The sequence below is a fragment of the Panthera leo genome, chromosome B1, assembly GCF_018350215.1.
Source record: "Panthera leo isolate Ple1 chromosome B1, P.leo_Ple1_pat1.1, whole genome shotgun sequence".
Lineage (NCBI taxonomy): Eukaryota > Metazoa > Chordata > Mammalia > Carnivora > Felidae > Panthera > Panthera leo.
The window spans coordinates 169,705,840-169,727,686 of record NC_056682.1 but is presented as its reverse complement, the minus strand read 5'-3'; the positions used below and the strand labels follow the sequence as shown (position 1 = coordinate 169,727,686).

The 21,847-nt window shown below is 37.7% G+C and overlaps 1 protein-coding gene across 1 annotated transcript in view; it reads left to right on the top strand.

Moving 5' to 3' along the window:
* Positions 1 to 21,847, top strand: part of SLC30A9 (solute carrier family 30 member 9) — an 84,845-nt gene that overhangs the window by 5,975 nt on the left and 57,023 nt on the right. Inside the window, exon 2 of the mRNA XM_042936494.1 lies at positions 14,815 to 14,982. Within this exon, the coding sequence (XP_042792428.1) occupies positions 14,815 to 14,982 (168 nt within the window). The remainder of the gene's footprint in view (positions 1 to 14,814; positions 14,983 to 21,847) is intronic.

Here is a 21,847-nt window from a genome sequence, read left to right as displayed (position 1 = left end):
TCCCCTATGTTCATCTGTTTTGTTTCTTAAATTCCACATGTGAGTGAAATCATGTGGTATTTGTCTTTCTCTGATTAACTTGTTTTCCTTAGCATAATATACCATAGCTCCATCCACATTGTTGCAAATGGTAAGATTTCATTCTTTTTGATGGCTGAGTAATATTCCATTGTATATGTATATACCACATCTTCTTTATCCACTCATCAGTTGGTGGACATTTGGGCTCTTTGCATAATTTGGCTATTGCTGATAATGCTGCTATAAACCCTGTGGTGCACATGTCCCTTCAAATGAGTATTTTTGTATCCTTTGGGTAAATTCCTAATAGTGCAATTGCTGGGTTGTAGGATAGTTCTATTTTTAACCTTTTGAGGAGTCTCCACACTGCTTTCCAGAGTCACTGCACGAGTTTGCATTCCCATCAACAGTATAAGAGGGTCCCCTTTTTCCACATCCTTGCCAACATCTGTTGTTTCCTGTGTTGTTAATCATAGCTATTCCGGCAGGTGTAAGGTGATATCTCATTATAGTTTTGATTTGTATTTCCCTGATGATGAGTAATGTTGAGCATCTTTTCATGTGTCTGTTAACCATCTGTATGTCTTCTTTGGAAGAATTTCTATTCATGTCTTCTCATTTCTTCACTGGATTATTTGTTTTTTGGGTGTTAAGTTTGGTAAGTTCTGTATAGATTTTGGATACTAACCCTTTATCCAATATGTCATTTGCAAACATCTTCTCCCATTCCATAGTTTGCCTTTTAGTTTTATTGATTGTGTCCTTCAGTGTGCAGAAGCTTTTTATCTTGATGAAGTTCCAAAAGTTCATTTTTGCTTTTATTTCCCTTGCCTCCAGAGACGTGTCTAGTAAGAAGTTGCTCCGACCAGTGTTAGAGAGGTTGCTGCCTGTTTTCTCCCATGGCATTTTGGTGTTTTCCTGTCATCCACTTTGAATTTATTTTTGTGTATGGTGTAAGAAAGTGGTCCAGTTTCATTCTTCTGTCGCTGTCCAGTTTTCCCAACACCATTTGAAAAGACTTTTTTCCATTGGAAATTCATTCTTTTCTGCATTGTCGAAGATGAGTTGATCATACAGTTATGGGTCCATATCTGGGTTTTCTATTCCATTTCATTGATGTACGTGTCTGCTTTTGTGCCAGTGCCATAGTGTCTTGATGACTACAACTTTATGATATAGCTTGAAGTCTGGAATGGTGATACTTCCTGCTTTGCTTTTCTTTTTCAGTATTGCTTTGGCTTATTTGGGGTCTTTTTGGTTCCATATAAATTTTTTGGTTTTTTGTTCTAGCTCTTTGAAAAATACTGGTGGCATTTTGATAGGAATAGCATTAGATGTGTAGATTGCTTTGGGTAATATAGACATTTTAACAATATTTGTTCTTCCAATCCATGAACATGGAATGTTTTTCCATATCTTTGTGTCCTCTCCAATTTCTTTCATAAGTGTTCTGTAGTTTTCAGAGTATAGATCTTTTACCTCTTTGGTTAGGGTGATTCCTAGGTTATCTTACGGTTTTTGGTGTAACTGTAAATGGGATTGATTCCTTGAGTTCTTTTTCTGCTGCTTCATTATTGGTGTAAAGAAATGCAACGGATTTCCGTACATTGATTTTGTATCCTGTGACTTTGCTGAATTTGAGTATCAGTTCTAGCAATTTTTTGGTGGAGTCTTTTGGGTTTTCTACATAGAATATCATATCATCTGTGAACTGTGAACATTTGACTTCTTCCTTGCTGATTTGGATGCCTTTTATTTCTTTTTCTTGTCTGATTGCTGAGGCTAGGACTTCTGGTACTGTATTATGTTAAATAACGGTGAGAGTGGACATCCCTGTCTTGTTCCTGACTGTAGAGGAAAAGCTCTCAGGTTTTCTCCATTGAGGATGATATTAGCTCTGGGTCTTTCAGATATCACCTTTGTGATTTTCAGGTATGGTCTCTCTATCCCTACTTTGTTAAGGGTTTTTACCAAAAATTGATGCTGCATTTTGTCAAATGCCTTTTCTGCATCTGAGGAGAGTCTCATATGGTTCTTATCCTTTTTTTTATTAATGTGCTGTATCACATCGATTTGTGAATATTGAACCACGCTTGCAGGCCAGGAATGTATCCCATTTGATTGTGATGATTGTGGAGAATAATTCTTTTAATGTGCTGTTGGATTTGATTTGCTAGTAGCTTTTTTAGAATTTTGGATCCATGTTCATCAGGGACATTGGCCTGTAATTCTCCTTTATAGTAGTTTGATTTTGGAATCAAGGTATTGCTGGCTTCATAGAATGAGTTTGGAAGTTTTGCTGCTACTGCTATTTTTGGACCAGTTTGAGAAGAATAGGTATTAACTCTTCTTTAAATATTAGGTAGGATTCCTGGGGCACCTGGGTGGTTCAGTTGGTTAAATGTCCAGTTTCGACTCAGGTCATGATCTCGTGGTTCGTGAGTTCAGGCCACGCATTGGGCTCTGTGCTGGCACCTTAAGAGCCTGGAGCTTGTTCCAGATTCTATGTCTCCCTCACTCTCTCTGCCCCTTCCCTGCTCATGCTCTGTCTCTCTCTCTCTCTCAAAAATAAATAAACATTAAAAAAAAATGTTTGCTAGGATTCCCCAAGGATGCCATCTGACCCTTGACTTTTGTTTGTTGAAAGATTTTTAATTACTGATTCAGTTTCTTTGTTGGTTATGGGTCTGTTCAGACTTTCAGTTTTGGCCGTTTATATGTTTCTAGGAATTTATCCATTTCTTCCCCATTGCCCAATTTGTTGGCATATAATTTTTCATAATATTCTCTTTTTAAAAATTAATTTTCATTTAAATTTAAAGTATTCCACATACAGTGTAGTATATTGGTTTCAAGATTGGAACCCAGTGATTCATCACTTCCATATAACACCGTATGCTCATCCCAGTAAGTGCCCTCCTTTAATGACCATCATCCATTCAGCCCATTCCCCCATCCACCTCCCCCCCTTCAGTGACCCTCAGTTTGTTTCTGTATTGAAAAGTCTCTTATGGTTTGCCTCCCTGTCTTTTTATCCTTCCCATCTCCTGTGTTTATCATTTTGTTTCTTAAATTCCACATATGAATGAAATCATGACATTTTTTTCTCTGACTTATTTTGCTTAGCAATGCTCTCTAGTTCCATCCATGTTGTTGCAAATGGCAAGATTTCATTCTTTTTGATCACCAAGTAATATTCCATTCATCTTTTTTCCCCATTCATCAGTTGATGGACATTTGGACTCTTTCCATAATTTGGCTATTGTTGCTATGCTGCTATTAACATTGAGGTGTGTGTGCCCTTCAAATCAACATTTTTATATCCTTTGGATAAATACCTAGTAGTACAATTGCTGGGTCATAGGGTAGGTCTATTTTTAATTTTTTCAGGGTAGTTCTATTTTTAATTTTTTCAGACAAAAATAAAAGGCATACAAATTTGGCAAGGAAGAAGTCAGGCTTTCACTTTGCATAGATGACATGATACTCTACATGGAAAACCCAAATGATCCACCAAAAAACTGCTAGAACTGATCTGTAAATTTAGCAGAGTCACAGGATATAAAATCAGCATACAGAAATCAGTTGCATTTTTTTAATTAAAAGCTTTTAATTAAAATTTTTTAACGTATAATCATTTTTGATAGAGACAGAGTGTGAGTGGGACAGGGGCAGAGAGAAAGGGAGACACAGAATCTGAAGCAGGCTCCAGGCTCTGGGCTGTCAGCACAGGGCCTGACATGGTGCCTGAACCAATGGACTGTGAGATCATGACCCGAGCCAAAGTCAGACGCTCAACCAACTGAGCCACCCAGGCACCCCTCAGTTGAATTTCTATACACCAATAATGAAGCAGTAGAAGGAGAAATCAGGGAATTGTTCCCATTTACAGTTACCACTTATGGTATATAAATGATATATAAACCATTTATCTTATGGTTTATACCAAAAACCATAAGATACCTAGGAATCAACCTAACCAAAGAGATAAATGATCTGTATGCTGAAAACTATAGAAAGTTTATGTAAGAAATTGAAGAAGACACAAAGAAGTGAAAAAACATTCCATGTTTGTGGGTTGGGAGAAAAAATGTTGTTAAAGTGTCTATACTACCTAAAGCAGTCTACACATTCAGTGCAATCCCTATCAAAATAACACCAGCATTCTTCACAGAGCTAGAACAAGCAACCCTAAAATTTGTACGAAACCACAAAATACCCCAAATAGCCAAAACAATCCTGAAAAAGAAAAGCGAAGCTGAAAGCATCACAATTCCAGACTTCAAGCTGTATTACAAAGCTGTAATCATCAAGACAGTATGGTACTGGCGCAAGAACAGACACCATAGATCAGTGGAACAGAATAGAGAACCCAGAAATGGACTCTCAGATGTACGGCCAACTAATCTTTGACAAAGCAAGAAAGAGTATCCAATTGAAAAAGGACTGTCTCTTCAGGAAATGGTACTGGGAAAACTGGACAGTGACATGCAGAAGAATGAAACTGGACCACTTTTTTTAAAAATTATTTTTAATGTTTATTTATTTTGGGGGGAGGGAGGAGGGGCAGAGAGAGAGAGAGGGAGACACAGAATCTGAAGCAGGCTTCAGGCCCTGAGCTGTCAGCACAGAGTCCAATGCGGGGCTCGAAATCATGAACTGTGAGATCATGACCTGAGCTGAAGTCAGACAACTAACTGAGCCACCCGGACACCCCAAAACTGGACCACTTTCTTACACCATACACCAAAATAAATTCAAAATGGATGAAACACTTAAATGTGAGAGAGGAGTACATTAAAATCCCACAGGAGAAACAGGCAGCAACTTCTTTGATTTTGGCCACAGCACCTTCTTACTAGACATGTCTCTGAAAGCAAGGGAACCCAAAGCAAAAATGAACTTTTGGGACCTCATCAAGATAAAAGTCTTCTGCATAGTGAAGGAAACAATCAACAAAACTAAAAGGCAAACTATGGAATGGGAGAAGATATTTTCAAATGACATATTGGATAAAGGGTTAGTATCCAAAATCTATAAAGAACTTATGAAACTCAACACCCAAAAAACAAATAATCCAGTGAAGGAATGAGCAGAAGACATGAATAGACATTCTTTCAAAGAAGACATCCAGATGACTAATAGACACACGAAAAGATGCTCAACATCATTCATCATTAGAGAAATACAAATCAAAACCACAGTGAGTTACCACCTCACACCTGTCAGAATGGTTAAAATTAACAACACAGGAAACAACAGATGTTGGTGAAGATGTGGAGAAAGGGGAACACTTTTGCACTGTTGGTGGGAATGCATACTGGTGCAGTGACTCTGGAAAACAGTATCAAGGTTCCTCAAAAAATTGAAAATAACATAATATTCTCTTTTAATTGTATTTCTGTGATATGGTTGTAATCTCTCCTCTTTCATTCGTGATTTTATTTGGGTCCTTCCTCTTTTCTTTTTGGTAAATCTGGCTCAGGGTATACCAGTTTTACTCATTCTTTCAAAGAACCAGCTTCTAGTTTCATTGATCTGCTCTACTGGGTTTTTTGTTTGTTTCTGTATCATTTATTTCTGCACTAATCTTTATTATTTCTCTTCTGCTGGCTTTAGGCTTTATTTGTTGTTCCTTTTCTAGCTCTGACAGGTGAAGGTTAGGTTGTATATTTGAGACTTTTCTTGCTTCTTGAGGTAGACCTGTATTACTGAATGCTTCCTTCTTAGGACTGATTTTTCTGCATCCCAAATGTTTTGGACTGCTGTGTTCTCATTTTCATTTGCTTCCAGATATATTTTAATTTCTTTAATTTCCTGGTTAACCCATTCATTTTTTAGTAGGATGATCTTAACCTCCATGTATTTGTGGTCTTTTCCAATTTTTTTTTTATTTATTTTTTATTTTTTTTTATTGTGGTTGACTTCAAGTTTCATAGCATTGTGGTCTGAAAACATGCCTGGTATGATCTCAGTTTTTATACTTGTTGAAGCCTGATTTGCGACCCAGTATGTGATCTACTCTGGAGAATGTCTCATGCGCACTGGAAAAGAATGTGTATTCTGCTGCTTTAGGATGCAGTGGTCTGAATATATCTGTTAAGTCCATCTGGTCCAGTGTGTCATTCAGAGCCTTTGTTTTCTTGTTGAGTTTCTGCTTAGATGATCTGTCCATTGTTGTAAGTAGTGTGTTTAAGTCCCTACTATTATTGTGTTGTTATCAATGAGTTTCTTTATGTTTGTCATTAATTGATTTATGTATTTGGTTACTCCCAAATACATATTATTGGGGGCATAAATATTTACAGTTGTTAGAATTTCTTGTTGGATGGATCTCTTTATTATCATAGAGTGCCTTTTTTCATCTCTTGTTACAGTCTTTGGTTTAAAATCTAGTTTGTCTGATATAAAAGTATGGCTACTCCAGCTTTCTTTTGACATCCATTAGCATAATAAATGGTTCTCCATTCCTTCACTTTCCAGCTGGAGGTGTCTTTAGGTCTAAAATAAGTCTCTTGTAGGCAGCATATAGATAGGTCTTTTTTTTTTTTTTTTTTTTTTTTTAATCCATTCTGATACCCTGTGTCTTTTGATTGGGGCAGTTAGCCCATTTACATTCAGAGTGATTATTGATATGAATTTAGTGCCTGTAAATACAATATGAATTGTATTACCTGTAACATCAGGAGATTTCCTGGAGATTTTCTCTGCTCCTTTCTAGTCTTTGTTGCTTTTGATCTGTCCTTCCCACTCAGAGAGTCCCCTTACTAGTTCCTGCAGGACTGGTTTAGTGGTCACGAACTCCTTTAGTTTTCGTTCAGAAACTCTTTATCTCTCCTATTCTGAATGATACCCTTGCTGGATAAGGTATTCTTGGCTGCATATTGAACATACCTTGCCACTCCTTTCTGGTCTGCCAAGTTTCTGTGGGGAGATCTGCTACTAACCTTATTTGTCTTATAGGTCAGGGATATCTTTTCCCTTGCTGCTTTCAGGATTCTTTCCTTATCTTTGTATTTTGTAAATTTTATTATGATAATATCTTGGTGTTGGCCTGCTTTTGTTGATTTTGATGGGAGTTCTCTGTGCCTCTTGGATTTGGATGTCTGTTTCCTTTCCCAGATTAGGGAAGTTTTTAGCTATTATTTGCTGAAATAAACCTGCCCCTTTTTCCTTCTTATTCTGGAACTCCTATGATATGAATGCTACGCTTTATGGAGCCGCTGTGTTCCCTACATCTACATTTGTGATCCAATATTTTTCTTTCCCTCTTCTTTTCAGCTTCATTATTCTCCATCATTTTATCTTCTATATTACTTACTTATTCCTTTGCTTCTTTCATCTTTGTCATTACATCCAGTTTTTGCATCTCAGTTATAGCATTTTTGAATTTCAGCCTGACTAGCTTTAAGGTTTTTTATCTCTGTGGTAAGGGACTTCCTGGTGTCTTCTATGCTTTTCTCATGCCCAGCTAGTGTCCATATGATTGTTGTTTTAAATTCTGGTTCAGTCATATTACTTATATGTGTTTTGATTAAATCCCTGTCTGTGATCTCTTGTTCTTTCTTTCAGGATGAATTCCTCTGTCTTGGCATTTTCTGTAGGGCTCTGTCTTCTGTGTATTATAAAAGCCTGTTATGTTTCCTGCTCTTGAGAGTATTGGCTATATTAAGAAGTCATACTGTCTAGGGCCTGCCGCTTCAGGAGTTGTTTCTGGTATATGCTTTGTGTACTCGACTGTTGTGTTTTGGCTGTTTCTTCCCTTAGGTCAGTCCTCTGCAGAGTTTCTCTGTGCTGCAGTGGGGAGTGTTTTGACCTTGTCCACTGTGTGGCAAGTTTTAACTCAGTATGTTTTGGTCGGCTAATCGTTAAAAGAGGCTGGATCCTATTTTTCCTAGAACTGAAGCTTTGTAGCACTCTATGATCAGTAGATTTGTTGCGTGTGGGTGGTGAGAGGTTGTGCTGGTCTTCTGGGGGAGTGGCCCACTGCTGCTCTCTCAGGCACACTTGCCCTTGTTCAGAAGCACCTGCAGAGCACAGAGGGAAGGGCTTAGTGAAAGTGGCTCAAGCTTCCACTCTGGGTGCTTTGCTGCTCACTGAAGTCCTTCTGTGCTGATGGGCCAGGAAAACATGGCATCAGCTGGCTCTCTAGTCCCCAGAGAGGGGAGTTCATGCCCTCCGCTGTTCAGGAAACCCTCACAGAAGAGCGAACGTTCTCCCCTCATGTGTCCCAGGCTTCCCTCGGATCTCTGCCTTCACCCTGTGTCTGGGCTCTCTGCCCACCCAGTGCAGTGCTCCTATTTTTTATATCAGGTGCGCTGACTGGGTTTCAATACTCCAAATTTTAGGGACCCAGCCAGGCATGGACCTACACTGATCCTCTGGGGAAGGGTCTCACTGTGCTGTGGCTGGTGCCAGTTTGTCCCAGCAGGGCAGTTGCATGAATGCTCAGAGGCTTGGAGTTTATGGTAAAGTGCAGCAGAAAGCCAGTGTCCAGCGTAGCTGCCCTGAGCAGCTGCCTCTGCTCCTAGGCTAATGAACAGGGCAGCTCAGGGCATCTGTTGGCTTTTTTGTCCCTGGAGAGCCAGTGCCACCTCTCCCAAATGCACTGTAAGAAGGGGTGCGGTCTCTCTCAGTGCAACCCAAGGGATCCTCAGAGCACGCTATCTGCACCCACGTCTGTTCTCCTTCTGCACAGGAGCACCTCTGTGACTCCCAGGCCCCACCCCAGCAACAGCGTGGACTTCTAAACCTTCAGACTTTGAGCTCCGCTGCTTGTAAAAACTTGAGATTATCAGCCCCTGTCATTTTCCCTGTCAGTGGTTTTGGGGAAGTGGTGTTCTTGTGCAATGCTTTGCACCCTGCTTGCTGTCCCTTGCATGTACATGTGCTTGCTATCTCTCTCTCTCTCTCTCTCTCTCTCTCTCTCTCTCCCTCTCTCTCTCTCTCTCTCTCCCTCTCTCTCTCTCCCTCTCTCTCTCTCCCTCTCTCTCTCTCCCTCTCCCTCTCCCTCTCCCTCCCTCCCTCCCTCCCTCTCTATCCCCCCCATCTCTTCCTCTCCTTTCTTCCCTCTCCCTAATCAGGGCTCCCTCCCCTCCTCAGCACAGCTGATTCTTTTCTCCCCCAAATCCCATCCCTTCCTCTCCTACCTTCTACAATTTGGCTTCTTTTCTCCCTCTAGTTGCAGTTTGTTCTTAGTTCTCAGATTTCCTGGATGTTCACAGTGACTTAGTATTTATCTATTGGTATTTGAGGGACAAGGCAAACATAAGGTCCTACTACTATACTACTCTGCCATCTGAACTCTTCCCCAACTAATCACATTTTTATTTTTGTTTATTATTTTTTTTAAAGTAGGCTTCATGCCCAGTGTGGATCCCAATACAGGGCTTGGACTCAAAACCCTGAGATCAAAACCTGAGTTGCTATTAAGAGTCAGACACTTAACTGACTGAGACACCCAGGTGCCCGCTACTAGTCACATTTTTTTTTTAAAGTTTATTTATTTTGAGAGAGTGAGCGAGAGCAGGATAAGGGCAGAGAGAGAGGGAGAGAGAGAATTCCAAGCAGGCTTTGCACTGTCAGCTTGGAGCCTGACATGGGGCTTGAACTTGAGAACTGTGAGATCCTGACCTGAGCCGAAATCAAGAGTGGGACGCTTAACTGACTGAGCCACCCCGGTACCCCAGTCACATTTTTTAATAGTTGAAATCCTATGTTATTTTGTCTTTTGCTTTTTTATGTAATATTCTCAATATTTTTCCACATTAATAGTTTTTAATGTATACACAATGAAAATATAGGGATATCATAATTTTTATTTTTCTGTTAGGAAACATTTAAGTTTCCAGTTTTTGCCATGATAAATATTACCATGAAGAACATTTTCACAGTCTGTATTATTGTGTATTTTATGGGCCCAGAAAGCTTCTGCTGTTGTGTATTTTAAGTTCACACTAACCTCTTTAGAATAAAGTGTAACAATTACTTAGTTTTGGATACATCAGTCCTTTAGGCATTTGGGGGAGAAACTACTGAAATAGTCTCTTAAGAGACTGACCTCTGGAAATCTTAGTCCTTAAATTAGCCAGTAAGAAAACATTACAAACTGCAAGAAATCTTTTTGTTTGTGTTTAGTTATGGTTGTTGCAGAAGCAACATACACAGTAGGCAGAAATGTCAGTTTGCATGAGATAGAGTTTCTTGTGTTGTGTGTTGTAGTCTGAAAAAGGTAGCCAGATTTCCTCTGAAAGCCAGAGTGAGTGGTGGGTGACAAATCACATTGGAGAGAGAGGACTAGTGGTTATCAGCAGTGGTTGTTAAAAGCTACAGAGGCAATAACAGTAAAATAAAAGCCGAGAAGACTGAATGTTGTGACTAGACTGACAAGATAGTGGTAGCTTTGCAGTTTTGGTGAAGAAATAGCTCTTATCTATACAGCAATGAGAAGGTCCTTGTCCAATCCATAGAACAGTGAGCACCAGGCTCTCAAAGATTAATCTTCTGTATGCAGCTTTTTTTAGATGTCACCTTTAAGAAAGGGTACTAATGGTGGGTAATATTTTTTACTATCTTTCTGCCTCTTAGAATTAATTAATGAATTCAATAATTTATTAAAAAGTGGGTGTGTTTATTTTTATTTTTTATGTTTATTTATTTTTGAGAAAGACAGACAGAGGTTAGTGGGAGAGGGGCAGAGAGAGAGGGACACATAGAATCCGAAGCAGCTTTCAAGGCTCTGAGTTGTCAGCATAGAGCCCGACGTGGGGCTTGAACTCACAAACCGTGATATCATGACCTGAGCTGAAGTCGGACACTTAACTGAGCCACCCAGGTGCCCCTATGTATTTTTAAATGGCTGTGTTGCTATTGCTGTGTGTTAGATAATATTTTTTTTCCTGAATCAAATGTGGTCCTGTATATTTTTTAGAGTATAAAATGTTAAAGGTGGTAATGTATTCTGCAAATTTTGTGCAGCTTTTGATCTTGTGTTAATGCCAAATGTGTACTTTTAACGTTGCTGATACCTGAAATTCTTCTAAAGTTAAAAATTAAGGATTTTTCAAGAACAGCTAGCAAGGAAGCTATTAAAGATTATTACTAGAATAGTTTCAGAAGGATGCAGGAATCAATTTGAAGAGACCCCTACTTGTCAGAAATGGGACAGTTTAACTATTAATCAGAGTGACTGAAATGGATTGAAATATATCAAATAACTCTTAATCTATGAAATAATAATATATACGCAAATTAATGTGTCACTACTTCAGGATGGTAGGTAGTGAACTCTTTATTATGAGAACTGGTAAATAAGGAGAGAATTAAGTATTTAGCCTGATTTTCCTATGTGAAGTACATTGGTGAATAACCAAATAAATGAACAGGATTTTCTTTTTGTAGAAGTGTTCTAACAATTGAAGAATTGATACATTTGAATATCTGCATTTGTAACCACCTAATGGATAAAGGGTTATGGGCATTGAACAACAGCAGACACTACACAAATAGTCGACCAAATTTTATGTGGCTCCTGATGAAAGAACTCATCACTGCATAATAAGTGGTAGCATCCTAACAAAAAGAATCAGAATTTAGATAAAGCCTTTACATCCTTTGATTCGTAGAACATAGGTTAAAGAACACCATGAGAATTAAGTCTGCAAAATTCAGACTGGAAAACTACCAGGACAGAAATTTAGGACAAAACTTGGTTTCTTCACCTTAAAAATTGCTCTTAGGGGTGCCTGGGTGGCTCAGTCAGGTGTGTGGCCGCCTCTTGATTTTGGCTCAGGTTATGATCTCACAGTTCGTGAGATGGAACCCTGAGTAGGGCTTCATGATGATGGTGCAGAGCCTGCTTGGGATTCTCTCCCTCCCTCCCTCTCTCTCTGCCCCTTTGCCGCTTGGGCTCACGTTCTCTGTCTCTCAAAATAAATAAACTTCAAGAAACACATAAAGTTAAAAAAAAAAAAAAGACATCTTGTAGCTTAAAAGAGGCTTAAAAGACATCTGCATCAACCATAGTATGTGGATCTTATTAGGATCTGTTCACACACACAAAAGTTGTAAAACTTTCAACAGTTGGAAATTGAGGATATTTGATGATATCCTCAATTGTTTACTATTTTTTTGTAATGGTGGTTTATCTGTGTTTTTAAAAAGCTCTTGTCTCTTAGAATACATACAGAAGTACTTATGAATGAAATTATTTTGTCTGAGATTTTCATCAAATTAACATGGAGGTGAAGAGATATTGGTGCAGGTAGAGATAAGACAAGGTTGACTGAGTTCATAATTGCTGACGGTGGGCAATGAATATGTGGACATTTATTGTACTTTTTTTTTTCTACCTTTGCATGTGTTTGAAATTTTCTTTAATGTTTGAAAAACTAAGGAGAACCTTGAAAAACATCTAGGATCAGTCATGGAAACATTGTCAGCTTCTGAGGAAGGATTTTTAGACTGTGGCATATTCCCTTTTTAAACATTTTAGTACAGTCTCTACAAAAGCATTTGATCACTGGGTGAAAAAAAAAAAGTATTTGTGGCATATTGTCTTTGTTAGGTAATAATCACAAAAGATAATTTGAATCAGACCGTGAAGTCAGAATACCAGTGACCAGTGCTTTCCTGGAGGGTGAGTTTCTTAGGTGCATTTGCTTTAGCCCTTGCTTCACTAATTTTGCTAGTAGGCTACATATTTTATTTTTAAATTATTTTTAAATTTTATTTTTTTAAAAAAAATTTTATTTTTTTAAATGTATTCTTTAAAAAAATTAAAAAAAATTTTTTTTTTTTTTAACGTTTACTTATTTTTGAGACAGAGAGAGACAGGGCATGAATGGGGGAGGGGCAGAGAGAGAGGGAGACACAGAATCGGAAGCAGGCTCCAGGCTCTGAGCCATCAGCCCAGAGCCCGACGTGGGGCTCGAACTCATGGACCGTGAGATCGTGACCTGAGCTGAAGTCGGACGCTTAACCGACTGAGCCACCCAGGCGCCCCTAAAAAAATATTTTAAGTTTATTTATTTTGAGAGTGTGTGAGGGGGAGGGGCAAAGAGAGGGGGAGAGAGAGAATCCCAAGCAGGCTCCATACTGCCAGCGCAGAGCCTGATGCAGGGTTCGATGCCACAAACTGTGAGATCATGACTGGGGCCAAAAGAGACTGACCTTAACCGACTGAACCATCCAGGTGCCCCTGATTTTTATTTTAGAGAGTGAGAGCACAAGACAGGGGAGAGGGGCAGAGAATCTTAAGCAGGCTCCATGCGTGGAGTCTGATGTGGGGCTCAATGCCACGACCTGGGGATCATGACCTGAGCTGAAATCAAGAGTCAGAACCAACTGAGCCATCCAAGCTCCCTGCTAGTAGGCTACATATTTTAATGTGCAAGAAGATACATCGTTATATTTGCTTTACTCAGCCTTTAAGAAATACCAAATGACCAAAATCATACTGGGCCTTCAACAATTCTTTACCAAATAAATGAACGATTAAGTTGACATCAAGGAATTTTTCAAAAAAAAAAAAAAATTCCAAGCCTGATACTTGGGTGGATACTTATGCTGCTTTATGTTTCTCATGCTTTTCAGATTATCTTGAACATTCACAAAATTTATGTTCCTGATGAATTTTGTGAGCCATAAAGAAAAGGTTTATTCTTCCTGATTTCAGAAGGTATACATCTGTACATGCACATACATGAATTACCATTTTTGGAAAACATTATTAAACAATTAGAAAAGTTTCAGTACTTGGAATGTCTGGCTGGCTCAGTTGGTAGAACGTATGACTCTTGATTTCATGGTTATGAGTTCAAGCCCCACATTGGGTATAGAGATTACTTTAAAAAAAAAAAAAAAAAGAGGAAAGTTTCAACCCTTAAAAGTTTAACTCTCCACTAGAGAAACTTGACTATCTCTAATGGTATAACTTTATTATTTCATCTGATGCTTTAGAAGAGATGTAAATTATTCACAAGATTTTCAAGGCCTGAGTACTCATAGTAAAAAAGAGAAAGAGGGTCACATGAGAGTAGAGACAGACATATTTAGTTTTCTACCACTTCAGTGCAAGTGTGGAATATATTTTTCTTCTGTATTTCAGCCCTCTAAAGCCCACAGTCATCCAGATGCAGCAGCTGAAGTGCTTTGTAATTAGTCTTCTATTCTTCCCTCAATTAGAATTCCTGTATACTGAGGAATCTTACCAAATGTTGATCTAATTATCTGATTAAAAAAAAAATCAGTGACACTCTGAATGACTGATTAGTGTAATTCACTTATTGATTGTGAAGTGAAAGAGGAATAAATCTCTAGCTAGCAAAAGGAGGACACAGGGTAATTTTGAATAGGAAGCCATCTTGACCTCCCCCCACCCCCTCCCCCTTAGAGTTCTCTATTGTGAAAAGTATGTTATGCCAACATTTTTTAGCATGCAACCAGCATATAAAATAAAAGTATTCCAGAGACCTTTCAGAACAGGTGAATAATCAATAATCAGAATGTCTTATCTAATTTTATATATTTTAAAAGTTTACATATGAATAAATTTACAAATTAGAGAAAATAGGAATATTATTGTTATTTTTTCTTTACAAAATGTGGTCCCCATACACCTAGGGGTCAATGAAACACCTCTGTGGAGAGGGTGGGTTGGCATTGTGCATTTGGATATTTTGCAGAATGAAAGTTTTACTGTTATTCTGTAAAATTACCCTTCTAATACTAGTAAGTATGTTTTATTGGGTATAAAATCCTTGTGAGTTTGAAATTAATTTTTTTTTCTTGTAGAATGGCAGAATTTAGTGACATTGGGAAGCTTTTCAAACGTGGTTCCCTGTAGTCACCCATTCATTTGTACACTGAATCAAGTGAAGTTGTACTCCACAAATGTTCAGAAAGAAGGACAGGGATCACAAAGTCTCAGCGTGGAAAAAGTGCCATCATTTGATGAAACAGGTATGTATAAATCTTTTAAAATCATTTTTTTTCAGGACGCCTGAGTGGCTCAATCGGTTAAGCATCTGACTTCAGCTCAGGTCATGATCTTGTGGTCCATGAGTTCGAGCCCCACGTCGGGCTCTGTGCTGACAGCTCAGAGCCGGGAGCCTGCTTCAGATTCTGTGTCTCCCCCTCTCTTTCTCTCTGCTCCTCCCCCACTCATGCTCTTTCTCTGTCTCTCTGAAATGAATAAATGTTAAAAAAAAAAAAATCATTTTGTCTAGACCAAAATAGCTTGAATAAGATTATTTGTCCCTTGCATGTTCCATAGAACTTTTGTACAAAACTTTCTGAATTAGTGTTTACTTTGTGGAAAGCTATTAGACTGCTGATTTACTTTCATTTAGTTTTTCTGTTTCTTTTTGATTCAGTTTTGGTAAGTTCTATTTTTTTCTGGGAGCTTATTGAATTAAACTAAAATTTTAATTTATTGGATCAAGTTCAATATACTCTGTATATTCTGAGCAGCATTTATAGTTATATCCCTTTTTTTCATTCCTAATGGTGTTTGTCATTTTCTTGATTATTCTTGCCAGAACTCTGTCCATTTTATTATGTTCCCAAGTAATAATTTTTTTCTTTGAATCCTTATATTGTATGTTTATTTCCTATTTTATTAATTTTTACTTTTACCTTAATTAAATCTTCCTGCTTTCTTTGTATTTATTCTGTCATTCATTTTTAAATTATCTTGTAGTGGGGTGCCTGGGTGGCTCAGTTGGGTGAATGTCCAACTTCATCTCAGGTCATGATCTCACTGTTCATGGGTTCGAGCCTGTATCTGGCTCGCTGCTGTCAGCGCAGGGCCCGCATCGGATCCTCTATCCGCCCCGGCTGTGTCCCTCCCCCACTTGTACTCTCTTTCTCTCAAAAATAAACAAACATTAAAAAAAGATTTTAAATTAAAAAAAATAAAATAAAAATAAATTATCAGGTAGCTATTTTGATTATTAATTCTGAACTTTCCTTCTTTTCTAAAGTAGGCATTTAAGGGGCGCCTGGGTGGCTCAGTCGGTTAAGCGGCCGACTTCGGCCCAGGTCACGATCTCGCACTCTGTGAGTTCGAGCCCCGCATCGGGCCCTGTGCTGACAGCTCAGAGCCTGGAGCCTGTTTCAGATTCTGTGTCTCCCTCTCTCTCTGACCCTCCCCCGTTCATGCTCTGTCTCTCCCTGTCTCAAAAATAAATAAACGTTAAAAAAAAAAAAATAAAGTAGGCATTTAAGCCATGATGGCTCTGATGGTAGATTTGACAGTTTTTTCTTTAATAGTTCTCCCTAAAATTTTGCTTTATATATTTCAAGGCTGTGTTACTAGATACATAGACATTTAGCATATAACACTAATGAATTACATTCATTATTTTTATGTAACAACTTTTTTTTTTAGTGACATCTCCACCAGATTTTATTAGTATTTGCTCAGTATAAATTTTCCCATCCTTTGACTATAACCTTTTTTTGTCCTGATTTGATCATCTTTGTCTTTTAATTGGAAATTTAGTCTGTTTACATTTACTGTTATTACTGATATGTTTACAGGATATATTTCTGCCAATGTATCATGAGTTTCCTTGTGTTTTTTATCTTCTATTTCTTTTTCGCCTTTTAAATTTTTTCTTTTTTTCTCATTGCATTGTTCCCTCTCTCCCAGACACACACACATACATGTACTCATTTGGGAGTTATATACTCTATGTACTTCAGCATCTAAAGGTAATTGAAAAGTTTACATTTTTTCTGAAAAATATGAAGAACTTAGAATGCTTTAATTCTGGTCACTTTCTCCCAACTTACATGCTATTTATTGGCTGTATTTTGTGTTTGTTCTGCTCTTTCCCTTCTATACGATATACATTGTTATTTGTTTAAATTTTTCTAGAATCTTTGTTAACTACCTTTTCTTATTTCTCTGATCTTTCTGTCTGATGTGGATCCTATAGAAGTTTCTTGAGGTGAGGATCTATCTATGGTAAAGGCACATTTAAGATGTTATTACAGTGCCTTTTGGCTTCCACTGTTGTTGAGAAGTCACATATCATGCTTTTGTTCTCATGTCTTTTCTATTTTATTCCTTTTTACATTTGATTACCTTCGTTTTGAAAGTCTTTACTTTGGTGTAAACTGCAGTTTTACTGTGTATATTTCTGCGTACTAGGTATGTATTACTATGTATACTGCAGTTTTACTGTGTATATTACTGCGTACTAGGTATGTATTACTTTGTGTGAGATTTGTTGGGCTTCCAGGATCTGAGAATTGGTTTTACTCTATAGTTTTGTCACTCTCCCTTCAAGTATTACCTTTTCTCAATTCTCTGTCTCTCTTTTTGTTTAAAGTTTATTTACTTATTTATTTTTAAGTAATCTCTTTACCCATCGTGGGACTCCCAACTGTCAACCCTGAGATCACGAGTCACATGCTCCACCAACTGAGCCAGCCAGCCACCTCGCTTTCAGTTCTCTTTTACTCCTTTTGGAACTCTAACTAGAATTATGTTAGACTTTCTTTCTTTATTTTCCATGCCTCTAAGCCTCTTTGTCATATTGTATTTCTTCATTTTTCTGGCCTGAATTCTGGATTATTTTCATAAGTCTACTTGGTCTACTAATTCCCTTGTTTGTTGCCTCTCATCTGCTGGTTGATATGTATGTTGGGTTTTTAATTTCAATGATTATATTTTTCATTTCTAGAAATTGTTTATTTTTCATCTTGCTTGTTTGGTGTCTTGTTCCTTATGTTTTCATTAGTCCAAACTTCTCTTTTATTCTCTTTTAGTACCGTATTAAACATGTCTTATATTCTGTGACTGAAAATTCTTCTGTCTGAAATTTTTGGTTCTAACTATCTTTTTTCCTCTGTTCATGCACTTATTCATGATGCCATATCTGTTTTTTAACTGAGAGTTGTTCATTTTCCATGCAGTTTTATATTTTGGAACTCTGAAATCTTTCTGGATTGAAGATGCATTCCTGCATAGAGTTTGCTTCTGCCTCTGTTAGCGGCTGGGAATATAGCTTGGGACCAAATTAAATTAAATTCTTTGCCCTAGATTATTTAGACCACTTTGGTAGCATGAATTTAGACTGCAAACTTGAGTGAGAGCTGACTTATCCTTAGGATTTTCAGGGTTTTTTTTTTTTTTCATCCTCACTATTTAACAGTGAAGTAAAGGCTGACATGCTTTCTTGCTGTTCCCTTCTGTGTGTATTTTTTTTTTTTTTTTTTTTCAGTTCAGAGTTACACGTTGTGTTGCTTTTTTTCTGGGTGTCTCCTGTTAGACTCCTCATCCTAAACAGAATGTAGTTCTTATTCTCTGGTTTCTTACTTCCCTAGCAGATATGGAAGTAGAAGCTCAAGGACTATAAGCTTTAACAGAAATCTCAGGGGAAAAGTTGGCTTTGGTGTTCTCACTTATTCTGTAGAGGTCCTGCTTTTCTTTCGTTTTTGCCCTCTTCAGATAATTTTTTTGTGAGCTTAGTAATGTGTTTGAAAACAATTTGTTCAGGATACCTAGTTTGCTGTGCAGCATAAAAATGAAGTCCTTTATTTGTCCATTAATTTATTCAAGAAGTATTTATTGAACACGTTTTATACGGCAGCAGATGAGAATGACTGAATTTATTACTAAAACAGAAAATTGCTGAAACAAAGTTAAGTAAACAAATGTAATACTGTAGAGTAAGTACCATGATAGAGGAAATAGTGTATACTGCAGGAGCACTTGGGAGGGGTACCTAACTGAGTGTTGAGTGGTTGAGAAAGTTTTCCATGAGGGGAAATGTTATCTAATTAGGGACCTAAAAGAAAGTTAGGTATTGGTGTACTGAATGGTAGAGAAAGAAGATAAACCTACAACTACCTTAGTGTGATTAGTTAGTCGAGGACCTGATGGTGGGGTTGGTAGTTTTGAGAGCACAAGGGATGAATATCAGGAGATCAAGGTTTTGTTGAGGAGTTTGTACTTGGTTTTGTAGGCAGTGGGAATCTATTAGAGCATTTTAAGTAGAGGAAGTACTTGATCAGATTTAAAATTTTAGAAAGATAATTAGCTGAAGACTGGAAAACCTATTGCAAAAGAAGGTGACTGAGAGCAGTAATACAAATTAAGGCCCAGATTAGGTTAATGGCAATGCTTTTTTTTTAAAGGAGTAGATGAACTCGAGATTTAGGAGCTAAGTAATTAAGATTGGGTGGTTGAATTTGGGGAAGAGAGGAGAGGGTCAAGTAAAGCACAGTGCCTATTTTGGATTAGGTGATTGTGTAGATGATTTCATTGACTTCTAAAATTGGGAATGCCAAAGCTAGAGTATATTTTCATAAGAAGGTGGTGATTTAGTTTTGGACATCTGAATTGTAGGTGCCTCTATGACATTTTAACAGATGGATTAATGGGCAGTTGGGTATATACTGTTTTTCTTTTCTTTTTTAGAATTATGCTAGCCTTTTAAAAACAAAAAAGTTTATTTGAGAGAGAGCACGCGAGCTTGCACAAGTGGGCGAGGGGCAGAGAGAGGGAGAGAGAGAATCCCAAGCAGTCTCTGCACTGTCAGCATGGGGCACAACTCAGGGCTTAACCTCACCCAACCGTGAGATCATGACCTGAGCTGAAATCAAGAGTTGTACACTTACCCAACTGAGCTGCTCACGCATCCCGGGTATACTACTTTTCTGTTGTGAGACATCATCATCTCTTGACTGGATTACTGCAGCAGTCTTCTTGGGCTCTGTGCTTACATTCTCTTTCTTGCTCATTATATTTCAGCCCAACTAGTCTCCTTTTGGCTCTTGGGAAATACAAACCTTGTTCTTGATTAGGGCCTTTGCTCTAGTTGCTTTCTCTTTCCAAGGTGCCCTTCTACACATGGCTGACCCCTTCTGGTCATTTACATCTTAGTTGAAATGTCAACTCTGCACAAAGTCACTCTTTAATCACTTCATCTAAAGTAGCCATATCAACCTAATTTTAACTCTGTGTGGGCAGCACTTAATACTGATTGATATTTACAATATTTATTTCTCCCACTTGTTTCCAGGTCCCATGATAGCAGGACTCAGTGCCTTGAGCAGTGGTTTGCACATAGTAGTTGTTTAGTAAATATTTGTAAATGAATGAATGCCAAGTTCCTACTTGGGGAGAGACTTAGGAGTAGTTATTAGCTCTACCTAAGAGATTACTGAAGTCATGACTATGTTTGAGACAGTACAGGAAGGGAGTTTAACTATCTTTTCTTTAGTTGGGTGTCTTTCACATGGGAATATTTTGTAGATTCCTTGAGAAACCTGTATTTATGTTTGCAGTGCCTGTTTTTCATGCTTTTCCCTAAGCCCCATCCTCCTTTTGGGCTTACTATGCAGTTTTAGCCAATTTCTTCTTTTTCTTGTGATGATGGAGAACTGCAGGGAGAAATATTGAGAGTTTGATATTAGAAGATGAAGGGATGGAGATTATGATGAGTCCCTGAGTTCCAGAATATTTATTGGAACGTAGAAATGGAAGAAGAATGATGCCTGCATGGCTCACTCGGTTAAGTGGCCTACTCTTGATGTTGGCTCAGGTCCTGATCTTGGCGGTTGTGAGATCAAACCCCGTGTAGGGCTCCACACTCAGCACAGAGCCTGCTTGGGATTCTCACTCTCTCCCTCTCTATCTCTGCCCCTCTCCTGCTCGTGTGTGTGCACGTGCGTTCTTTCTCTCTTTCAAAATAAATAAACATTAAAAAAAGAAAAGAAATGGGAGAAGAAATAAGTGATGAAATAATATAAAAGTAAAATATGTTATAATACTCTTCTGAGGTGAACATAGACTCAGGCAAAGATATTTAATGTTTCTGCTCTACAAAAGGTTTGAAACTGAAATCCACGACAAGGTTTCCTTTTTCGTCTGCTGACAAATAAAAATACAAGTTTATTTTCTTATATTAGAAATACATTTGTTTATTGATAGTTTTATTTTGGGCTCAATTTTTCAGAATTTGCTTAGGCCAAATTAGACGTTGTTAGCCATCAGATAGACAGCAAGTAATTGCTTGATTGAAAGATAATTTGTATATTTAAGGATTTAAGATTGACTTTTGAATAATTCAAATCACGTGGTAAAGTCAGAAACAGCTCATTAAGAGGCAGAGACTTGCTAAGGAATCCTTAAGTTTTTAAGGAGCATTCAGATGTTTTAAATTTTAGTAAAATTAGTTTTAATTTTGCTAATGGCAGCAGATGTGTGGCAAACAGCCAGGGGTTGAGCTTTAAACAGGCATCTAGAAATATTCATGGATAGAATGTCTAGTTATTTACTGAAATCATAAAGATTCTACTCCAGTGATACAGTACAAGCTTATTAAGGTGTTGGTGTGCAACGTAAGTATTCATACATGTCTTTGAGGCATTTACTAGCATTTCTTGCTTATGATTCTTAGCACTATATGATTAGTAACTATAGACAGTTTGTAGTGAGAAAAATATCCAGAAATATCACCCTTAGAGCAATTCATCTTAGTGATTTTGTTGAACAACTTTGATCATTGTGGAAAAGAGGGTTGTCTCTGAAACTTTTGACAGTAAAAGATTTTAGTTGTTCAGATGCTAGGTGAATGTTGAAAGCTTTTCTTTCACTTTTGTCTGCCCTACTCTCTGTTCCCCAAAACAAAATTTTAAGAAATTGAGAAATAGATTTTATGGGTAAAGATGCTTCAGAATTTGCTTGCTGTATAGTTTAGACAAAAATAAAATCATGTTATTTAACTGTCCAGTGTCAATTGTTACAACCTATAGTTATTAATTATACAGGAGTGTTTTTTTTTTTTAAGTTTAAGTAATCTTTACACCC